This window comes from Struthio camelus, chromosome 6 (genome assembly GCF_040807025.1).
Source record: "Struthio camelus isolate bStrCam1 chromosome 6, bStrCam1.hap1, whole genome shotgun sequence".
NCBI classification, from domain to species: Eukaryota; Metazoa; Chordata; class Aves; order Struthioniformes; family Struthionidae; genus Struthio; species Struthio camelus.
In genome coordinates, this window is record NC_090947.1 from 21,918,940 (window position 1) to 21,936,573 (window position 17,634).

Sequence of the window (17,634 nt, forward strand, 5' to 3'; positions counted from 1 at the left end):
CTAAGTCTTGAACTCAGTGAAGAAGTAGGGGCATAGAGAAATGTGAAAGCGTGACAATAAAATAAAGAAAATATGTGACCTTCATTTTGTTTGTGTTTAATTGGTACAAAATAAAAGTTGCCTCAAATTTACCAGTGTTTGCATCAGCTTGTCATGAGGTGGAGGGACTGTGAGGATTGGGGTTTTTTTTCATTTTTTAGGCCCAGCTTTTATTGCAGAGAATGCGAGAAACCTAGTATTCTGTCAGTTAATACCGAATTAGGATGGAACCTGTTCAGAGAAAGATCAAGAGAGAAATGTGAAATTGCTTATATATATATACATACATACACACACATATATATATATATATATATATATATACACACATATATGAGTTTGCATAATCTTCAATTCCAGTGCATTTGAGAAGACTTGTATCTTTTGCTCTTCTCCGGGGTTTCTTCCTTCTACCACTTTCTTTTCTTTCTGTTGTCTGAATCACAGTGACAATTCCTTCCCACCCCCTCGCCCCCACAAAGAGTGATGGAACAGTTTTCCCTTATCTCTTGCAATAATGCAAAACCTGCTTGGAGAGCAACAGCCTCATTGGTTCAAAGGACCTTGTTAAGGCTATCAGATTTTCACTATGGGATTTGATGCAATCCACTCTAGCTGTACTGCATCCTGGAAAGGCTCAGTAAACACTTCATCTTTTGATACTTCTTCTAGTTTTGTTTTATTTAAAACATGATCTGCATAATGAAATGTTAAAAGGGCATTTTTTGGAGAGAGAGTCCTATTTGTAAATTGCCAATTTACGTTGCACTCATCTGTGTGCGTAGAGTGGAAGGGAGTCCTTCTGAGTAATACCTAAAGCAATAGCTGCAGTTTCTACCTTCTAAAGATAAACTAGAAACATGATGCAAAAGTACAAACACAATACTCCTTTGACTTTATTTCAAGGGGTTTTGCAATTTTTAAAATAATACCATAAGCTATTACATGTTTATAATTGTTTGTTTTTTTTCCTCTAGTGTCCTTTACTCTTAGGAGAGTTTTCTCTGTCCCTCTTTTTTGTCTAAATAACATTCTCATTAATACCTCCAACATTATGAACATAAAACTGCCGTGAGCCTTTGCACCTGCAATGATGGTGGGAGGTGATTGGGAGGAACTGCAGATGGAAGAAGACAGATGAGAAAAGTTAGAAGGGACTCTTGGCTGATGGTTTGCAAAGTGGAACAAACATTGCGTGAGTTGAAAGTAGTGTGGCCACCAGTGTGCAGTAATAGGCATCTTGACATGTTTCTATTGTTAGGTGTGTCTCTGTAGTCTTAGAGTGAGACTTTTTGAGGGGAGCTAAGAAACAAAAGCAATAGGAAAGGAAAGAGACTTTGATGGGATGAAAGGAAGGAACTGCTCAGAGAAGGAGGACTATTGTAGAAACTGTGGATAAATCGTGTATTTCTGCCAGAGAAATCTCCTTTTACTCTACTCCCCAAGCTTGATGAACATGTAATATAAGAAATATGAGTGGTTATGTAAAAACTGATAAAAGTAGTATTGGGGGAAGAGAAGAAAAGAAATAGCTATTTCTTTCATTGGTGGTATTAGTTCTGTAGCCAATTACTGTTTTGAAAGTCTTCACAAATAAAACTGTATTGTGTGCTAACATGAACATTCACTGGTACTCCTGGGGGATTGTGAATTTTCAGGATACCGATGCTCTTGTCCAGTTCTATCTTAGAGTTTTCACATATCCAGACAGATACATCTTTCGGAGTAGAGCAGCTCTACATGGCATATGTAATGACTGAGTACTGCCAGGCATTTGCATGTTCCATGCGGAGTTTATGCCAGTCTTGACCAGGTCAGCTGTGCGGTCTGTGCGCATCTAGTGTTTTGATCTTCTGCTCGTCTAGAATGCTGTTGCCCGTGTTCAGATAGCCAGCAATACGGGAGTGCTGTTCCAGGAGAAGAACCTACCTAACTGGAAAATACAGGAACAGTCTTGTTCTTTGTGCCTGTATGGCAGATGTGGTTTTCCCATGTAACATGAGAAATTACATGTTATATGGAATGTCTGACTTTAGTAGCGATGCTGGGAGGAGAAATCCATGCTCTATTTCAATCCTTTCTCCTTCACAGGGGCTTGTGGTATTTCTTTTGAAGTATATACATGTAGTACTTCACTGAATTCAGCTACTGGCTTTATAAATTTATTATGCATTAATGTTTAATGTTAGTATGAGGATCATGAAATTATCTTCTTAATACAATGATTCATTTTATTAACATTACTTTAAATTTTATTTATATAAATTCTGTTTTTATTGAAATGCATGTTTTGTGGAACATTTGATTAGTTAAAGAATTTCAAGTATGGTGTTTACTGCATTGACTGCATAACATATCCAGTCCTGAAGAACTGCCTGGAGTGTGTATTTGTGATTTTTGTGACACACACAAATGGGACTGCATTGGCCTTTGCTGGCAGCCAATACTTTGCTGTATTTAAATTCATATTAGGTGCCTAGTTGCCCGAGAATAGATGGGGCTTTTGCCTCTTTCAGATACTGTAAGTGGGGCAGTGCCTGGAGGCAGCTACCTCGGGCAGTAAATACCCAGGTTAAGAGATAAATATGGTAAACTGTCTGTATATTGAGTAGTGTTTTAATCTTTGCTGATGGTAAAAGGAATTGTATATCACGTGTATACAAATTATTATATATAAGATAATTCTTTCATAGGTGAGTCTCAGGAAATGACTTAATTTGGTAGCAGGGTAGTTTGGTGGGTAATGTGCAGGACTAAATGTCACCGCAGAGTTTTTTTTTTTTAGGTCTTGAACATTTTGTGAGGCACCTTCCCATACAGTAAGCTCTCAAACTTGCAGAGTTGCTTGCAAATCAGCAGTAGCACCAGTTTCAGAAAGGTATTGAGCAAACATGGTGATAGTTTGGTATAGCAAGGCTTCTTCTAATTGAATGCAAATTTATTTTGTCCAGTCATTTTCTCTTTGCTTATTTTTTAAGAGTAGATGTTGAAAAAGGAGAGAACAAAGGTTCCCCCCCCCCCCCCCCCCCCAGTTTGTTGGTACCTGAAGGGAACCTGTTGTTTTTTGAGAAAGACATAGGGGGATTTTTCTTTATTGATTTAAGAGGTAGATTTGTGCCTTTCACATGAAAGCAGGTGCTTGTTGGTTATGTTGTTGTCTGAAGTTGTGAACTTTTCCTTATGGTAACGGTGCAGATCAATTAGATTATGGAGTGTGTAGGTGACTTTGGACAGTGCAGTAGTTTACCACACTGGTTCTTCTACTGGGTGTTATCACCTGTGTGAAAAGTCTGCAAAAGTATGTGTGCTAGCTCCTGAATTCCTGCAGTTCAGAGCCTGGCGTATTTGTGCAAACTAGCTTCTAGCATTGAGTTTTGCAGCCAAACCAGTTAAATAATCTAGTCGTCCCTGTTTCTGACCTGCAGTTCTCTTCCCAAATACAGTTGTATCCTAGAGAGTTATTTTAATTTCAGTTACATCGATGATCTAATTTTACAGCACAATCCTATCAAGGGTTGTACAACTGCCACTAAAAGGGAGGCAAACTATGGTGTTGGGACAGGTTGGACTGACACTTCCAGCACCAAGCTAATTTTTGTATAGGTATATCCTTTGTCTCTAAACTGATGAATGCTGGAGCGTGGGAAGGTAGACCAGGGTTATGAACTGACCCAGGACAGTTGTTCTTCTGTTCTTATGTGCTATGTGTCCAGCTGTGTCCTCATTATACAGGCGATAGCTGATGCATTGACAAGTCTCCCAAAAGGAATTCAGAATTACCATAAAGGTTTTCGTTTTAGTTAAAGTGGAGTTTGAATTAAGGTTGAAAACCACCATGTTAATTAAGTTAATTCTGCAGAGAAAACAATCTTCAAATACATCTAGAATGACATCTAGCCTTTAGTTTGAAGCTTCAAATTAAAAAAAACAAAAAACTATTAATGGTTTGCTTATTAGTTTGTGGCAGTAGCTAATCATTTTACTGAAAAAATACCAACTACTCCACGGAACGTAAGAAGGGTTTGGGTGTTTGGGTGTTCAGCTTTCTAAAATTAAAAGTTAAAACAGTCTGTCTTGCCCCCCCCCCCCCCCCCCAATTCTCCTCCAAAATCTGACCTTTCAGCTCTTTTGGGAATCCAGGATAGTATCTGAGGGGAAAGAGTACCTATTAAAAAGTAAATTCATTAAAATGGTTGTTTTCTTATATACTGAATGCTCTGTAGCGGTTTATGGCTGACCAGAAAGCCTGCTCAAAGCAAAGTTGATGCAGAATGTAGCTGCTCATTAGCTGTTGATACGTAATACATAACACTAATTCTTTGAGATTATTCTGACTTTTTTTTTTCTGTGTTATTCCTTTCAAAGCTATGTGATGTTTATGTTCAGCTAAGGCATGTTCTTCTGATTTTTAACAACATGAGGTAGCCGTCTATCTTTTATTTGGCTCCAGTACTTCTGACACATGCTTAGCTTTGAATGTTTGGACTGGAGACTTGTTTCACATAATAGGTTTTGGGCTTGGACTTTGCTTTTCCACCCCTGGTTTAGGAGAGGTGAAAGACCAGTAGAACATTCAGTTGTTTTCCTAAAGCACGTGCTATTTAGGAGGTACATAGATGCTTGTCTAGGAGACAGGGGGAAGAGGGTACATGTACTTGTGAATGTTTTATCTTCTGAGGATGACCTGAGAACTTAGAGGCTTTTTTTTTGCATCCATGAAAGTGCAAAGATCTATTTTGACTACTAGCTCAAAGTTATTTTGAAGTGGTTCATGTGTTATTTACCTTTTTATTTAATGCTGAATAGCATTCTTCCATGGATGTTTTCTTCTCTATGAATAGTGTAAAAACAAAGGAATAAATATTAGGAAAGAGATAGCGGAACAAAGGCTAGGAGTTTTGTGTTTTCCTTAGGTATCTTGGTCTTTCCTAGGTCAAAACCTTATATTTAATTAACTTCCTGTGTTTCTTTATATATCATTGTGACTGAAAACTGAAACTGTTTTATGATCATCTAGAAAGGCTGTTTCTATTACATGTCACGTTAATTGAGAAATCCAATGGCAACATAAATGGCTACTCGGGATCATTTGAAACAAGCATTTACATTTTTAAAATCTCTGTCCAAGCTCCTGTTCCTCAGTTTTTCCCATCTTTCAAGCAAGGAGAATAGTCCAGTGGCAGCGTTCTCTACCAAGGACGCTTCAAACTTCAATTTTAATACTTTGTTATAGCTTGTCTTCAACTTTGAAATATATAGTAAGATAAACTTTTTAAATACGTTATGGGTTACAAGCGCACAGAAGCAATGCCAGTATGCACTAAAGATGTTGACTTTTGACTGACATAATGCTCTCAACAGTAAAATGATTTGATCATTATGGTTTTCTTCTCTATTTAATGGGCTACCTATGGATCTGTGTTTGTTCTTTTCCTCAGATATTAGGATTAAAGAAGAGGAGCCTGATCCAGAAGAGTGGCAGCTCAGTGGTGATTCTACACTGAATACCAACGATCTAACACATTTGAGAGTACAGGTGGTAGATGAGGAAGGGGACCAACCACATCAAGAGGGAAAAAGACTGCGACGAGTAGCTTGCACATGTCCGAACTGCAAAGAAGGTGGTGGAAGGTATGTAACATTCAGTGTCATATAATTCATGGAATGCTAAAAACAAACAATGAGTGAGGAAAAATAGGATTCTTAGTTAATAACAAGTGTCTGCGGCTAAGGGAAAAGTACAGGCTTATGTGAAACGGCTTATTCAATAAAAGATTGCTACCTTTATGTCTGTGCTTGCAGGTGGAAGGGCAGATCATTCTCTCCTCTTTGTATTACTCCATTAAGATTAATTGGAAAACTGGAGTTAGATGCCACCTAGTACAAGTAAGGGATGGGGGGTTAGAACATGGCCCTGAATAATATGAAAATGAGATATTTTGGAATATGTACATCTGTGATTGACTTCCTATCATATGTCAAGAACTTGATTAAATCCTGTGTTCCTGCATTTCCTCACTGATTGAGCAGTTCTTTCACAGTTTGATTGCCTTGGAGTGTTACAAAAATACAGTTATCCTGGTTTTCTTTTTAGCTTGTTTCCTAAGAAAACCCAGGTTTGTGTAACAACTCTAAATACCAAATTCTGAATTGACCGGTTGTTTTCAGTCAAGTTTAATGGAAATATGGATATCTCAAAGTTATGAAATACCTCCTTATTTCAGCCTTCAGATAAATGCATAGGAAGCCATGTTTCATCATTCCACTTCTCGTGAAAGTATTTCTCAGCTTTTTGTTCTTATAAAGAGTTTATTCTATTTTAAAACATTTCCTTTCAAATATCTCAGTTACAGATATAAGAAAGGAAGGGGGGATATCAGGCTGCCTTTTACAAGTGAAAGTATTTAGGGTAACACTGTGTTTGATACAAAGCAAAGGCTGCTTTCCAGTATACTAGAGTTTGTTCATGTTGATGCTACTTATTTTCTCCTCTAAAAGTGAGGTCTTATTTATGTGAGAATTCTAATGTAAATTACTGAGTTCTGTTGAAAGAATCTGTTCAAGGCTCTGACTTGTAAGAGGACTGATTCAGTACTTCTATTATCAAGTCTTCTGTGTTTTTGCTGTATGTTCTAGATACCTTCGCTGTAAGCACAGGGAGGTAATGTAGCAGACAGCCATGCTGAGTAAAATTAAGTATTTTAATACAAAAATACTTTGATACATTTTCATCACAAATAAGGACAGCAATAATATCTGTGTTTAAGGCTACGTAGCATCTTTTGACGTCAGTTTGCTTGTGTTAAAATCCTACATGTAGTTGACTGAAAACTGGCACAGACTTGGGAATCTAAGTTCTGAGTGCACCTTTGCTCTCCCCATGAAAATCTGTCCAAAGTATAAACTGGGTTGAGATTTGCTTCAGCCTGGAAGAAAAGTGTAAAAAAATGTTTGCACAGACCATACTCTTTTGAGCCACAGAGATTTCATATGGTCCATCCTCCTCATGCTTTATTCCAGGCTGCAGGAGCTTTAATTTAGATACATCTGTACTTTACAATCCTCTTCCTCCTAAGTGGAGTTGCTATAGCACCAAATTTTGAAACTGAAGCCTGAGAGAAAGAGTCTTTTTCAGTCTTTTTCATTTTGATAATGGCTGGAGAAAATGCAGTCTGACCAAAACTCAGAGATGAGAATTTGGTAAAGACTTGGAAAAGAGCTAGGACAAAGGTGAGATAGATGATGTCTGAAATCTGCTATGAGGGAAGGACTGGGAGATAACAAATGTACAACATAGGAGAAGTAGGACAGGAAAGCAGAATGTGAGAAGAGTTAAGACAAGAATAGAAACAGGATAATGGAGGAAACTAGTAGTAAATGTCCATATGGGAAATGGAAAAAGAGTGAAAGTGCTTATAGTTGCTAGAGCAATTTTCCCGCTGGAATGTGGAATTCCTTCACAGTCTAGCAAAAAAAAGTAAGCCCACTGGAAAAGTGTCTCCTTTCTCCTGACATACTTTGATCATGTTCAATAGCTTCTGTAGTCACTCATTTATCTCCAGTGCTGTAATTCTGTGTTTTGTTTTGTCTTTCAACTCTGCTGGTGATTCATCTGGGAGACTATACAATTTCAGACAATAGGACATTTGCTTTTATAAATTTCTTCAGATAACAGTCACAATCCTTAAAATAATATTGAGATTGCGAAAATGAAAAATTGAAAGTTGGGAAATGCCAAAGTTAAGATTTCCTGTGCAACTTTAATTCAGTCTGTTGTGCGTATGCATTATGATCTGGTTTCTGATTACATGACTTTATACTACTTTTTCCATATGACTCCTGTGCCATTCAGTGCATGAGATGGATGATGCTCAGGGAATGAATCAGGGTTGTGCAGTGAACATAGTCTGGTTCATTTATTGCAGAAATTGGAAGGAGTGTAAGGAATGAGATAGGGGACTGCAGGAAGAAAAATCTAAAGCTAGATCTTTCACAGGGGCCACTACGAGGGCATGTTTCTCATTTTTTTGGAGGCCAACTTAAAATATTGGGGCTCTGAAGTTTTGAGGGTGTTTGTCTATCCACCTCATATTTTTCACTGCAGAAGTGCTGAGTTCATTGCTGTAGTGAAGTCAGTTGAGCTGCATTGTGGACATCTGCAGCACTCTGGGAAAAAAAAAAAAAAAAGTGCTTCTAGTATCTCAAACCTGACGCCCCAAATTGGTGGGTGTTTGACAGTTTTGGCCTTAATCTCTTCCTGCCACCTTTTTGGATCTATGAAATGAGTGTAGTAGTTCAAGTTCACTACAGGAGTGTGGCAAGATAAATTTGTTAATGTTTATGAATGGCTTAACGCTGTTGCAAGTGTCCATGATGAGAAAGAAACTCTGGGGACATGAATAACTATATTTAATGCAGTATTTAAGTAATATACAAGTGGCAAGAAAAGGAAAACACATATGCAACCAGTATGGAAGAGGCTGAATAGCTCTTCATTCAAAGAAAACTCTTTCCTGTGCACTGAATGAGGTAGGAAAAGATAGTATACAACTTTATATGCAGACTTTATCATATTTTCATGTGTTGTTTAGCCTTAATTTGGCATTTCCTGTCGTCTTTTCTATTTTTATCCTTTTTTCTTTTTCTTTGTTTTTTTTTTTTGGCTCTCAGTGCAGAATTGGAACACGCTGCAGCCTTCAAAGTATTTATATTTGTACCAGTTCTGAGAAGTAGGGAGCTGCTATTGTCCTTGCTATCGTATTTGACATGGGGGAAGGAAGGAAAGGAAGAGCCATCAATGGTGCATTAGATCTGTAGGTTTAGAGCCATATGGCTTTAATTTATGTAGTAAATGGGGGCTAAAGGAGGGGAGAGAGAAGGATGTACCTCAAAGGATGACTCAGATCCCAAATGGACTGGCTAGGTTTGAGGTGTAGGTGTTGGAAGTTAGGTGGAAATTGCATCCTCCTCTCAATTACATCTGGAGAGACTACTCTCTGGACCTATAGAGGAACAGTGCTTCTGAGTTCTATTTCAGGTACGTAACTCTAAAACCACATTCTTAAAATCACTGCTAAACTTATGCCTTGCCTTCTAAATATCTAGAGATTAAGTACTGCTGGACTGATGAGTCTTGATTCTTGGTAGATGAAGGTCTCTTCTGCTGCTACCATTGCATTCTGCGTGGTAATTGAGAAATGTGGTTTCCAGTCTTTATAAAACAAAAACGCACTGTAGAAACACTTAAATATTAATGGGTTTGAAGACTCCGGTTGATGTGTAGACCGGAGTCATATCCCTTTACTCAGTGATGATGGCTTCAAGAAAGTGCAGCAAGAAACGCCACTTAGCAGGCCTTGTTAGGGCACGATGCCAGATTGTCGCAGCTGCAAAGCGCCCAGATAGAATCTGGCTCACTTCCAGTCAGTTTAGAGCACATGTGAAGCGTACATGTGGTTGCCTATATGAGACTGTATAGAGTAAATACCGTTAGTTACTCATTCACAGTAGTCTTGTGGATTTCATCCTATGAATCCCTGATTTTCCTCTCGCTTTGGACTTCACAGTCCACTTAAGAATTCCCTTACCAGTTAGGTAAGGTGCTTAGAAATTATGCATATTATACCACCTAAGCAAAATAAACCAATCAGGAGCTGAACGTTGGTTTCCTTCAGTCTGGGCTAAAATACTGAGCTGCTGTTTTCATTTAAGCACCTTTGAATGATTGACTTCAGAATCTTAAAATTATTTTAACAGAATTGTGATGTGATTTCATGTAATTTGTGTCACATTTATGTACTGTGTCATGCAAAGTTATGAAATAGTCATGCTGATTATTGTGGAAAGGAAGAATATAGTACACTTTGCAAAAGGTTTAAGGATGAAATAATTAAAAAAAATTCTCTGTGCACAGAAATATATTCTCAACTACAGAAATACATTTTGTTATAATAAGCATAAGCTGAGCGCATTTTAGGGTTACATGGAATAAGACAAGACAGGCAATTAAAGATACAGGATAGCAGGAGCCTGTGGAGAATTCTTTCAGTTACCAAGACAGTATAATGGGGAAGAGATATGGGTGTTCTTTCCCTTTATTGCCAAAAAAGCCAGCACTGTAATTGCTGGATGCTGTGAGACACTAAACGAGAAGCTGGAAAAGAAATGTCTAGAACCAGATCATTAGAAGACAGTGAACTTGGAGCCTGAGAACTGGGGAACTGCAGTGGGACAGAAGGAGCAATACAATAAATTTATTTCTTGGAGTCTAGAGGGCTGGGTGTTTTGGGCTGGTAGATGAATGCTCATGGGACTTCTACAGGTACACTGCATTTTATATGATTGAGTTTGCTTTAGCCTAACTATCTGCAGAACCCCAGAAATTAGAAAAGGAAAGGGAGGATCTAAAGATGTTTTGCTAAATTCTTTGAGATTGGCTGACTGCTCAAAACTTGTGAATACTGGGCTGTTTGTGTAGGTGACATAAGGTAAATGCTTGACATTAAGAGTTAATTTTGCTTTCTAATTTTTAAGAGGAGGCAGGAGAAGGATGTGAACCTGACAATTTAGATATAGCACAAGTTACGAAAAAAATTGATGTTTCAGTTGAGGTAGAAGCTATAAGAAATAGACAAGTCCAAAAACGTCTGTCTTGGTCCAAAGAAATGATTTTCCCTTGGGACATTTGAAAAAGATTGAGTCAGAAGTATTCTTGCTAAGACTAATAATGAGGGAAGAGCTTAAGGTGTCAGATATGTTAGGTGTGAGAATATTGTATATAAGAAAGCTGAGAAGAACAGAGAGGTGAACTTTCTGTGACGCTATGGAACGAGGGGTGGCAACAAAAAAGAGATGAGCAGAATCTCCTCTGTCGCCGTATCCCTAGGCTCATATGATTCTACTGCTACAACACCAGGGCTTAAAAGCTTTCTATACTCTCTCTGTCTGCTGCCATTGAATTTGTTGTGAAGCCAAAACATACGCTGTCATGAAAAATAATTAATATGTAAAAGTGATAGTTTGTTCTTCTAAGACAGGCCAACATGATGAATAAAGCAGGATGAGGATGGACCCCACTCTAAATTGAGAATTAAATTCTTAGAAACATTTTCTAGGACTTAATTGGATTTCATCTTCTTACTTTTCTGGTCTGTCTAGAATGTATTAGGAACATAACTACTTAGGTTGGAAATCCCTTTAGATGCTGTGAGTTTTTTTAGAGTTCAGAAATGCTTGCTCCAAGTCCTAGCTCCATGAAGTGTATGCATGTTACACTGAACCCTCATTAGATGTGAAACAGAATTGTCCTGGAAGTAGGGATGAGAATCTCGGTCTCATAGTTGCTTGGCAAATCCTTCAGCCTCTAGACAGTTATACCAAAGTGGAATACCCTAATTTAAGGAAATAAAAGTGCCTTGGGGAGACTGGTAGAGTCTCCCCATCAGAGGATGGAGTGCTGAAAACTGATTGCAGAATCCACATAACCTATTTTAAGTTAACATTGCCGATGAATAAGGTGGCCTGGTGCTTGGCTGCATATTCCAGCGTCCTACCTTGTAGCAGCATTTACTAGTCATATGACTGCATTGTCAGCCAGATCTGTTCCATGGAGTGTCCCTTTCAGTGGTAGCAAACACTTAAATTGGCATGAATCAGTCATGAAGCCCTGCACTGGCCAGACTGATCTCTTTCTCTGGGTCTTCAGATACACTTACCTTTCTGGTGGCTTTATAAAAGGCCTTTGTGTAGACCTTCAGGTGCTTCCTCTGAATCAGTCACCTACCGTTTCAGTAAGGCAGCATCTTAAATTAGGCATCAAGCTTAGGAGTCTGGATTATACTCTATGTGAATTGTGTGTTCGTTTTAATGGATTTTATTTTTGAAATCCCAAGGAGCTAATTTAAATGTCAGCAAGATTAACTGTTTTATTGCCGCTCCTTTTACTGGAAATACTCAGGTTAGTACACTTATCCTTCAACCCAAACGACTTCTCACGTTTTCCCAAGATGCCAAAAGTTCCATCTGTTCTCTTCCCAGTTGCCAAAACTTCCAGTTTCCCTTTTGGCGATTGCAGTCATGTGTGTTTTTCTTTGCCAAAACTGTCTTTGGCATAGTAAAAACTGAAATTGGGAAAAATTTAAAATACAGGGACTTCAGCACCAAAGTAGTATGAGCTGTTCTAATGATAGTATTTCTAACCTAATATACATATATGTTAAAGATTACACTTCTATCATTTAAATTTAACTTGCCACTGAGTTTATAGTTGGCTGCAGAATTGGGATATCATTACAGAGTTTAGTTCCAGCTTCTTATACAGTATACTGGGCTCTGATTGCATTTGAAACAAAAATGGGAAGCTGCTCAGACTCATTTGCAGATCTAATGGTGTATATATAAGCCCATTTCTACATATGACCAATATTTAGGAGGAATGTATTAGAATGATTGCCTTTTTTTTTTTTTTTTTTTTTAAAAAAACCCAGAGGCTCCAGCTTGGGAAAAAAGAAGCAACACATTTGTCACATACCAGGGTGTGGCAAAGTGTATGGGAAAACTTCACATTTGAGAGCTCATCTCCGCTGGCATTCTGGAGAGCGTCCGTTTGTTTGTACTTGGATGTTCTGTGGAAAAAGGTTCACTCGCAGTGATGAGCTTCAGCGACACCGAAGAACGCATACAGGTTTTCAGTCTTTGATTCTGGTGCATTTAACTAAAGGAGTGTCATGGGGAAGGCTTGGATAAATAACTTTTAAGAGGAAAACGGATTTTTGTATTGAATTGATTTTAATGTAGTATGAATTTTCTAAAATCAGCTAGTACTTAGAGCTATGTATGCATTTTGGCTTCTTCAGTAGATCCGAGGAAGAAAAACAGCAACACTGTTTTGGTTCAGAACTGGCATTTAAGCTAACATAGGTTAATCAGAATACTTTGATTTAGGTTGAACAATGTTTCATTTGTTTGAACCACAGTAGAACTGTTGTTTCAGCTTAAAACTTTAATTTTTTCTTGGTTTTTAAATAGCAAAGTGAAGGGCTATAGATGTCAAGGGATTAGGTATCATTCACAAATCAAGAAAGAGCATGCGATGGTGCATTGTTTGACATCTTCTAGTTTCATGTTTAGACTACTCATGAGAGATATAGGGACCCCAGGTTATCTCTCTTACTGTCTAATATGAAGAACAGAAATGAAATTAGCGCTTCCACCTTGTCAAGGAGTGGTTGATTTTTACATCTGTTGTCTGTATTAGAAGACATAGATAGAATATTCAAACTATGTAGTTTAGAGGATGCTTCCCTTTAAAATTGGACTTTGAAAAACCTAATGACAATAGATACACAAATAATTTAGGTGCTTATCATTGCTTAGAACATTGCTTAGAAAAATGTCTTTGAAATGCCTCTGAAAATATTTCTTCTTTTGTACTTGATGGTCTGTTTTTGTTAGACATGTTGGATAGGTGTATCCAAGTTAGGATGTTACCGTCTCGATGTATGGGTAAAAACTGATTGAATGACCACCTGAATACTCAGAGGCTAGTGATTAATAGGTCCTAGTGTACTGGGATGCTGGTAAAAAGAAGAATACTGCAGGGATCTATCCTGGGACCTGTTCTGTTTAACATCTTTTTATCAATGACCTGGAGGAGGCAACAGAGTGCATTTTTGTCAGGTTTGTGGACGACACCAAATTGGGGTGACCAGTCCACACGTTTGAGGGCAAGGCTGCCGTTCAGAGGACCCATGCAGGCTGAAGGAATGGGCTGCAGGAACCTGACGAAATGAACAAAGATAAATGCAACATCCTCCACGTAGGAAAGAATAAACCCTTGCAGCAATACAGGCTGGGAACTAACTGTTTAGGAAGCAGCTCTGCTGAAAAGGACCTGGTAGTCTTAGTAGACAGCAAGTTGAACATGAGCCAGCAGCAAACATGGCCTGGGCTGTATCAACAGAAGCACAGACAGTAGATTTAGGGAAGCGATTAACCCTTCTTCTCACAACTGGTTAGACTGCATCTGGAGTATTGCATGCAGTTTTCATCCCCCAGTGTAAGAAAGACATCTACAGGAAAAAGTTCAGCAAGATGGTCAGGGGACTGGAGCAGTAGCCTTATAGGAGAGGCTGAAGGAACTGGGCTTGTGCAGCCTGGCAAAGAGAAGAGTAAGGGGGAGATTTAATAGCAGCCTTCCAATACCTACAAGGCAATCATTAAGAAGACAAAGCCAAACTTTTCTGGCTGGTGCATGGTGGAAGGATGAGAGACAAGGGGCATAAGTTGAAATGAGAGTTTCGTACTGGTTATAAAGAAAAACTTCTTCACCACAATAACAGCTAGGTTTTGGAACAGGTTGCCCTGAGACATTGTGCAGTCTCCATCTTTAGATAGTTTTTCAAAGCCAGAGTAGATAAAGCCCTGAGCAACCTCTGACCATCTGAGCAACCCAGCAGGTGACCCTGCTTTGAGCAGGAGGTCAGTATAGAGACCTCCAGATGTCCTTCCCAACCTGAATTATCTTGTGATCCTCTGTCTGTCCATCTCAGGTGTGATTCTGAAGGAGCTCACGTACTCCTCCGTGTCCATGATTCTGCAGGGTTTGTTCTCCTCTTAAATGTTACTTATTGCAGTGAAACTTTGAGGCAGCACACCAGCAGCCTGAGGATATTAAATGGTGATGTTCTTTAGCTTGTCTAAAAGATCTCCCAGAACTCACCAAGAGACAGAAAAATAAATTAATTTTTTTAAAAGATTTGTGTGAATGCCTAGAAATTTAAAAAATGATTCAAATTCATACTGTCAGTTTGTTTGTTTTTTCTTCAGTATAGATGGTATTAGAATTCTGACTCTTACAGGTAGTAAGTTATCTCAATTTTTGGTGTACGTGTGTTTTTTTTTTTTTTTAAGTTCTTGAAAACATTTTTTTTCCTTCTATCCTATGTTGACAGGTGAGAAGAAATTTGTCTGTCCAGAGTGTTCAAAACGCTTTATGAGAAGTGACCACCTTGCCAAACATATTAAAACACATCAGAATAAAAAAGGTATTCACTCTAGCAGTACAGTGCTGGCATCAGTAGAAGCAACACCTGATGATACTTTGATTACTGCAGGAGGAACAACACTTATCCTTGCAAATATTCAACAAGGTTCTGTTTCAGGAATAGGAACTGTTAATACATCTGGCACCAGCAATCAAGATATTCTTACCAACACTGAAATACCTTTACAGCTTGTCACAGTTTCGGGAAACGAGACAATGGAGTAAATATTACACAAGATACCTATTAATTGTGGTTATTTTTATACAGTAGTGAGAAGAATATTGTTCCTAAGTTCTTAGATATCTTTTTATTGATGTGCAAAAATTTTTGGATTGACAGTAACTTGGTTATACATGACACTGAAATGCCTTACTTTGTATGATATTCCATAGTATATTAAAATGGTAAAATTGCATGGGTTTTGTAGGTACTTTTGGAATCTAGAAGAGATGAAATTTTACCAAGTTATATTAAAAAAATGAATTTAACGATGGAAATGGTAGTCTAACCAAATGCATCAATCCTGTGTGGTTTAGTGTAAAAAATGAGAACATGTTGGTATTTATCTATTGTAAGATAAAAGAAGTTGATGGGTGAAAAGAAATCATGTTATGATAAAAGAAATTTTGTAATTTTCTTGATGACTGGAATTTTTATTATGCATAACTGACAAATCAAGTTTCCAAGCAAATGTTACATAGTGTAGGCTTTACTTAGCTCATCAACTTGTCATTTTGAAGCTAATTATTTTAATTAGGTTAACTATGTACAATATTTTAAGCATTACTCTTGTAAGATTTTGAAAACTACATTTTAACATGGAACTCTAGGGATAGTCACCTTTTAAATCCTATTGAAAAGCCATGTTTAAGATTTAATTTGCCAAAATGATGTCTTGTTAATATTCTTTCAATAACCAAGGTGGGCAATATAACCAATGTTTAAAAAGTTTAAAATGTTAAAAAAAAAAAAAAATGTATAGGTTGAGGCATTTGGGTGGTAAGGCAAATGTTATAGTGAGGTATATCCCTTCTGTTGAATATTGGAGGACCAAAAATAAGGTGTATTGCGTCTCAGCAGTGATTTTTATCAAATCTTTTTTCCAAAAACATCTGTCTGCCAGGGCCTTAAAAGCCATCATGTAAATTACCAGTAAAATATAACATATGCAAATACAACAGAAAAATCACTTCCATATTGACAGTACTCCCAAACATATGGATATAGTCATAGTGAACTAGGGGTTTTATGAGGTTTTTATTTGTTTGTTGTTTAGTTTTTGGTTAGTCAATCTGCATTTAAATATCAGCCATCTTTCCTTTTTGCTTCTTCCCTTAAAAATTGTATGTATCCAGTACATTTAACTGATAAACATATATGTTTTTTATTATGCTGAATTTTCTTTTTATTTTTTAATTACTGTTTATATTTTCAATTATAGAAAAATGTACAAAATGAAGTTACATAGCCAGTCTGTAAGTGCTATACCATTTTCCAAAAATGTACAACAATAATTACTGCAGTTCACCTATTTACAAACATTTGGAAATCTGTTCATTTGTTATTCTTAAAACCACCTCAAATTTAAAGGCTACCTTATTGTACGTTTAAAGTGTATTATAACAGTGTGGTAGTTAATAAAACACTATTTTTTTTTCTTTTGACTTGAGTTTACTGTATTTTTTGTTAATTAATAAGATGTAATTTGATAATACATTTTAATAGCCTGACATGTTTTTCTTCTTTTGTATTAGGTGGTGAGAAATAGAAACAGTGTTTCCTCTCCTCCTGGGCAAGTCCCAACAGATGGTAATATACCACCTCCTCCTCCCGCTTCCAAAAAAGAAAAAAAAAAAAAAAAAGGAAGATAACTGTGTGTGCAGATAATGCTAATACTATGGTGGTGGGGTGGTAATTTTTACATCCTGATGCTGTGCAGGACAAAGAAAACAGGCATCATGGTACAGAATATGAAAATAAAAAAGCATTAAGGTCCTCTGATACTGACAAGCCATAACACAGATGGGCTTGATAGGGAAGCCATGTCTACAGAGGATAATGGCCTTTTGCTTAATGGATAGGAAGAAATAGTAAGTGCAAGGGGAAGAAAAGCTATGAGCTTGGAAGATACGACTGGGAAGAGTAAGATGAAGATTTTAGATGGCGTAAGAAAGACCAGTGAGAACTGTGACATTAAGGAGAGCACCAGTTGTATATGGTGCTATAATGAAAGTGAAAATACTATATTTGTGATGAAAGAAGTCTAAAGTCTTAGAGCATAGAATGGCCAGAGGACAGACCAGGATAATTTAGGATAAACCAGGTAGAGCTCAGCCTAGAAAAGGGAGAACTGGAAAAGTAATGAAGAGAAGAGGACATGTTTTCTGCATTCACAGTTAAATGAGGAGAGAAAAAAAAAAAAGGCAAATCTTTTGAGATTCTGAGCAACAGGAATTGATAGATGCAGGGAAAAGGGAGTTAATCAGCTTAATCTTCTATTTAGTAAAACGAGAGAGTGAAATCATTTGGGAAAGCACAAGAGCAGCTTGGG

At 37.5% G+C, this 17,634-nt stretch overlaps 1 protein-coding gene across 2 annotated transcripts in view; it reads left to right on the forward strand.

Moving 5' to 3' along the window:
* Nucleotides 1-16,747, forward strand: part of SP3 (Sp3 transcription factor) — a 38,249-nt gene extending 21,502 nt beyond the window's left edge. For both annotated transcript variants that reach the window (XM_068948557.1, XM_068948558.1), the window contains 3 exons: nt 5,478-5,670; nt 12,525-12,721; nt 14,991-16,747. In XM_068948557.1, the coding sequence (XP_068804658.1) occupies nt 5,478-5,670; nt 12,525-12,721; nt 14,991-15,307 (707 nt within the window). In that variant the 3' untranslated portion in view covers nt 15,308-16,747. The remainder of the gene's footprint in view (nt 1-5,477; nt 5,671-12,524; nt 12,722-14,990) is intronic.
* The last annotated feature ends 887 nt before the right edge of the window (nt 16,748-17,634 follow it).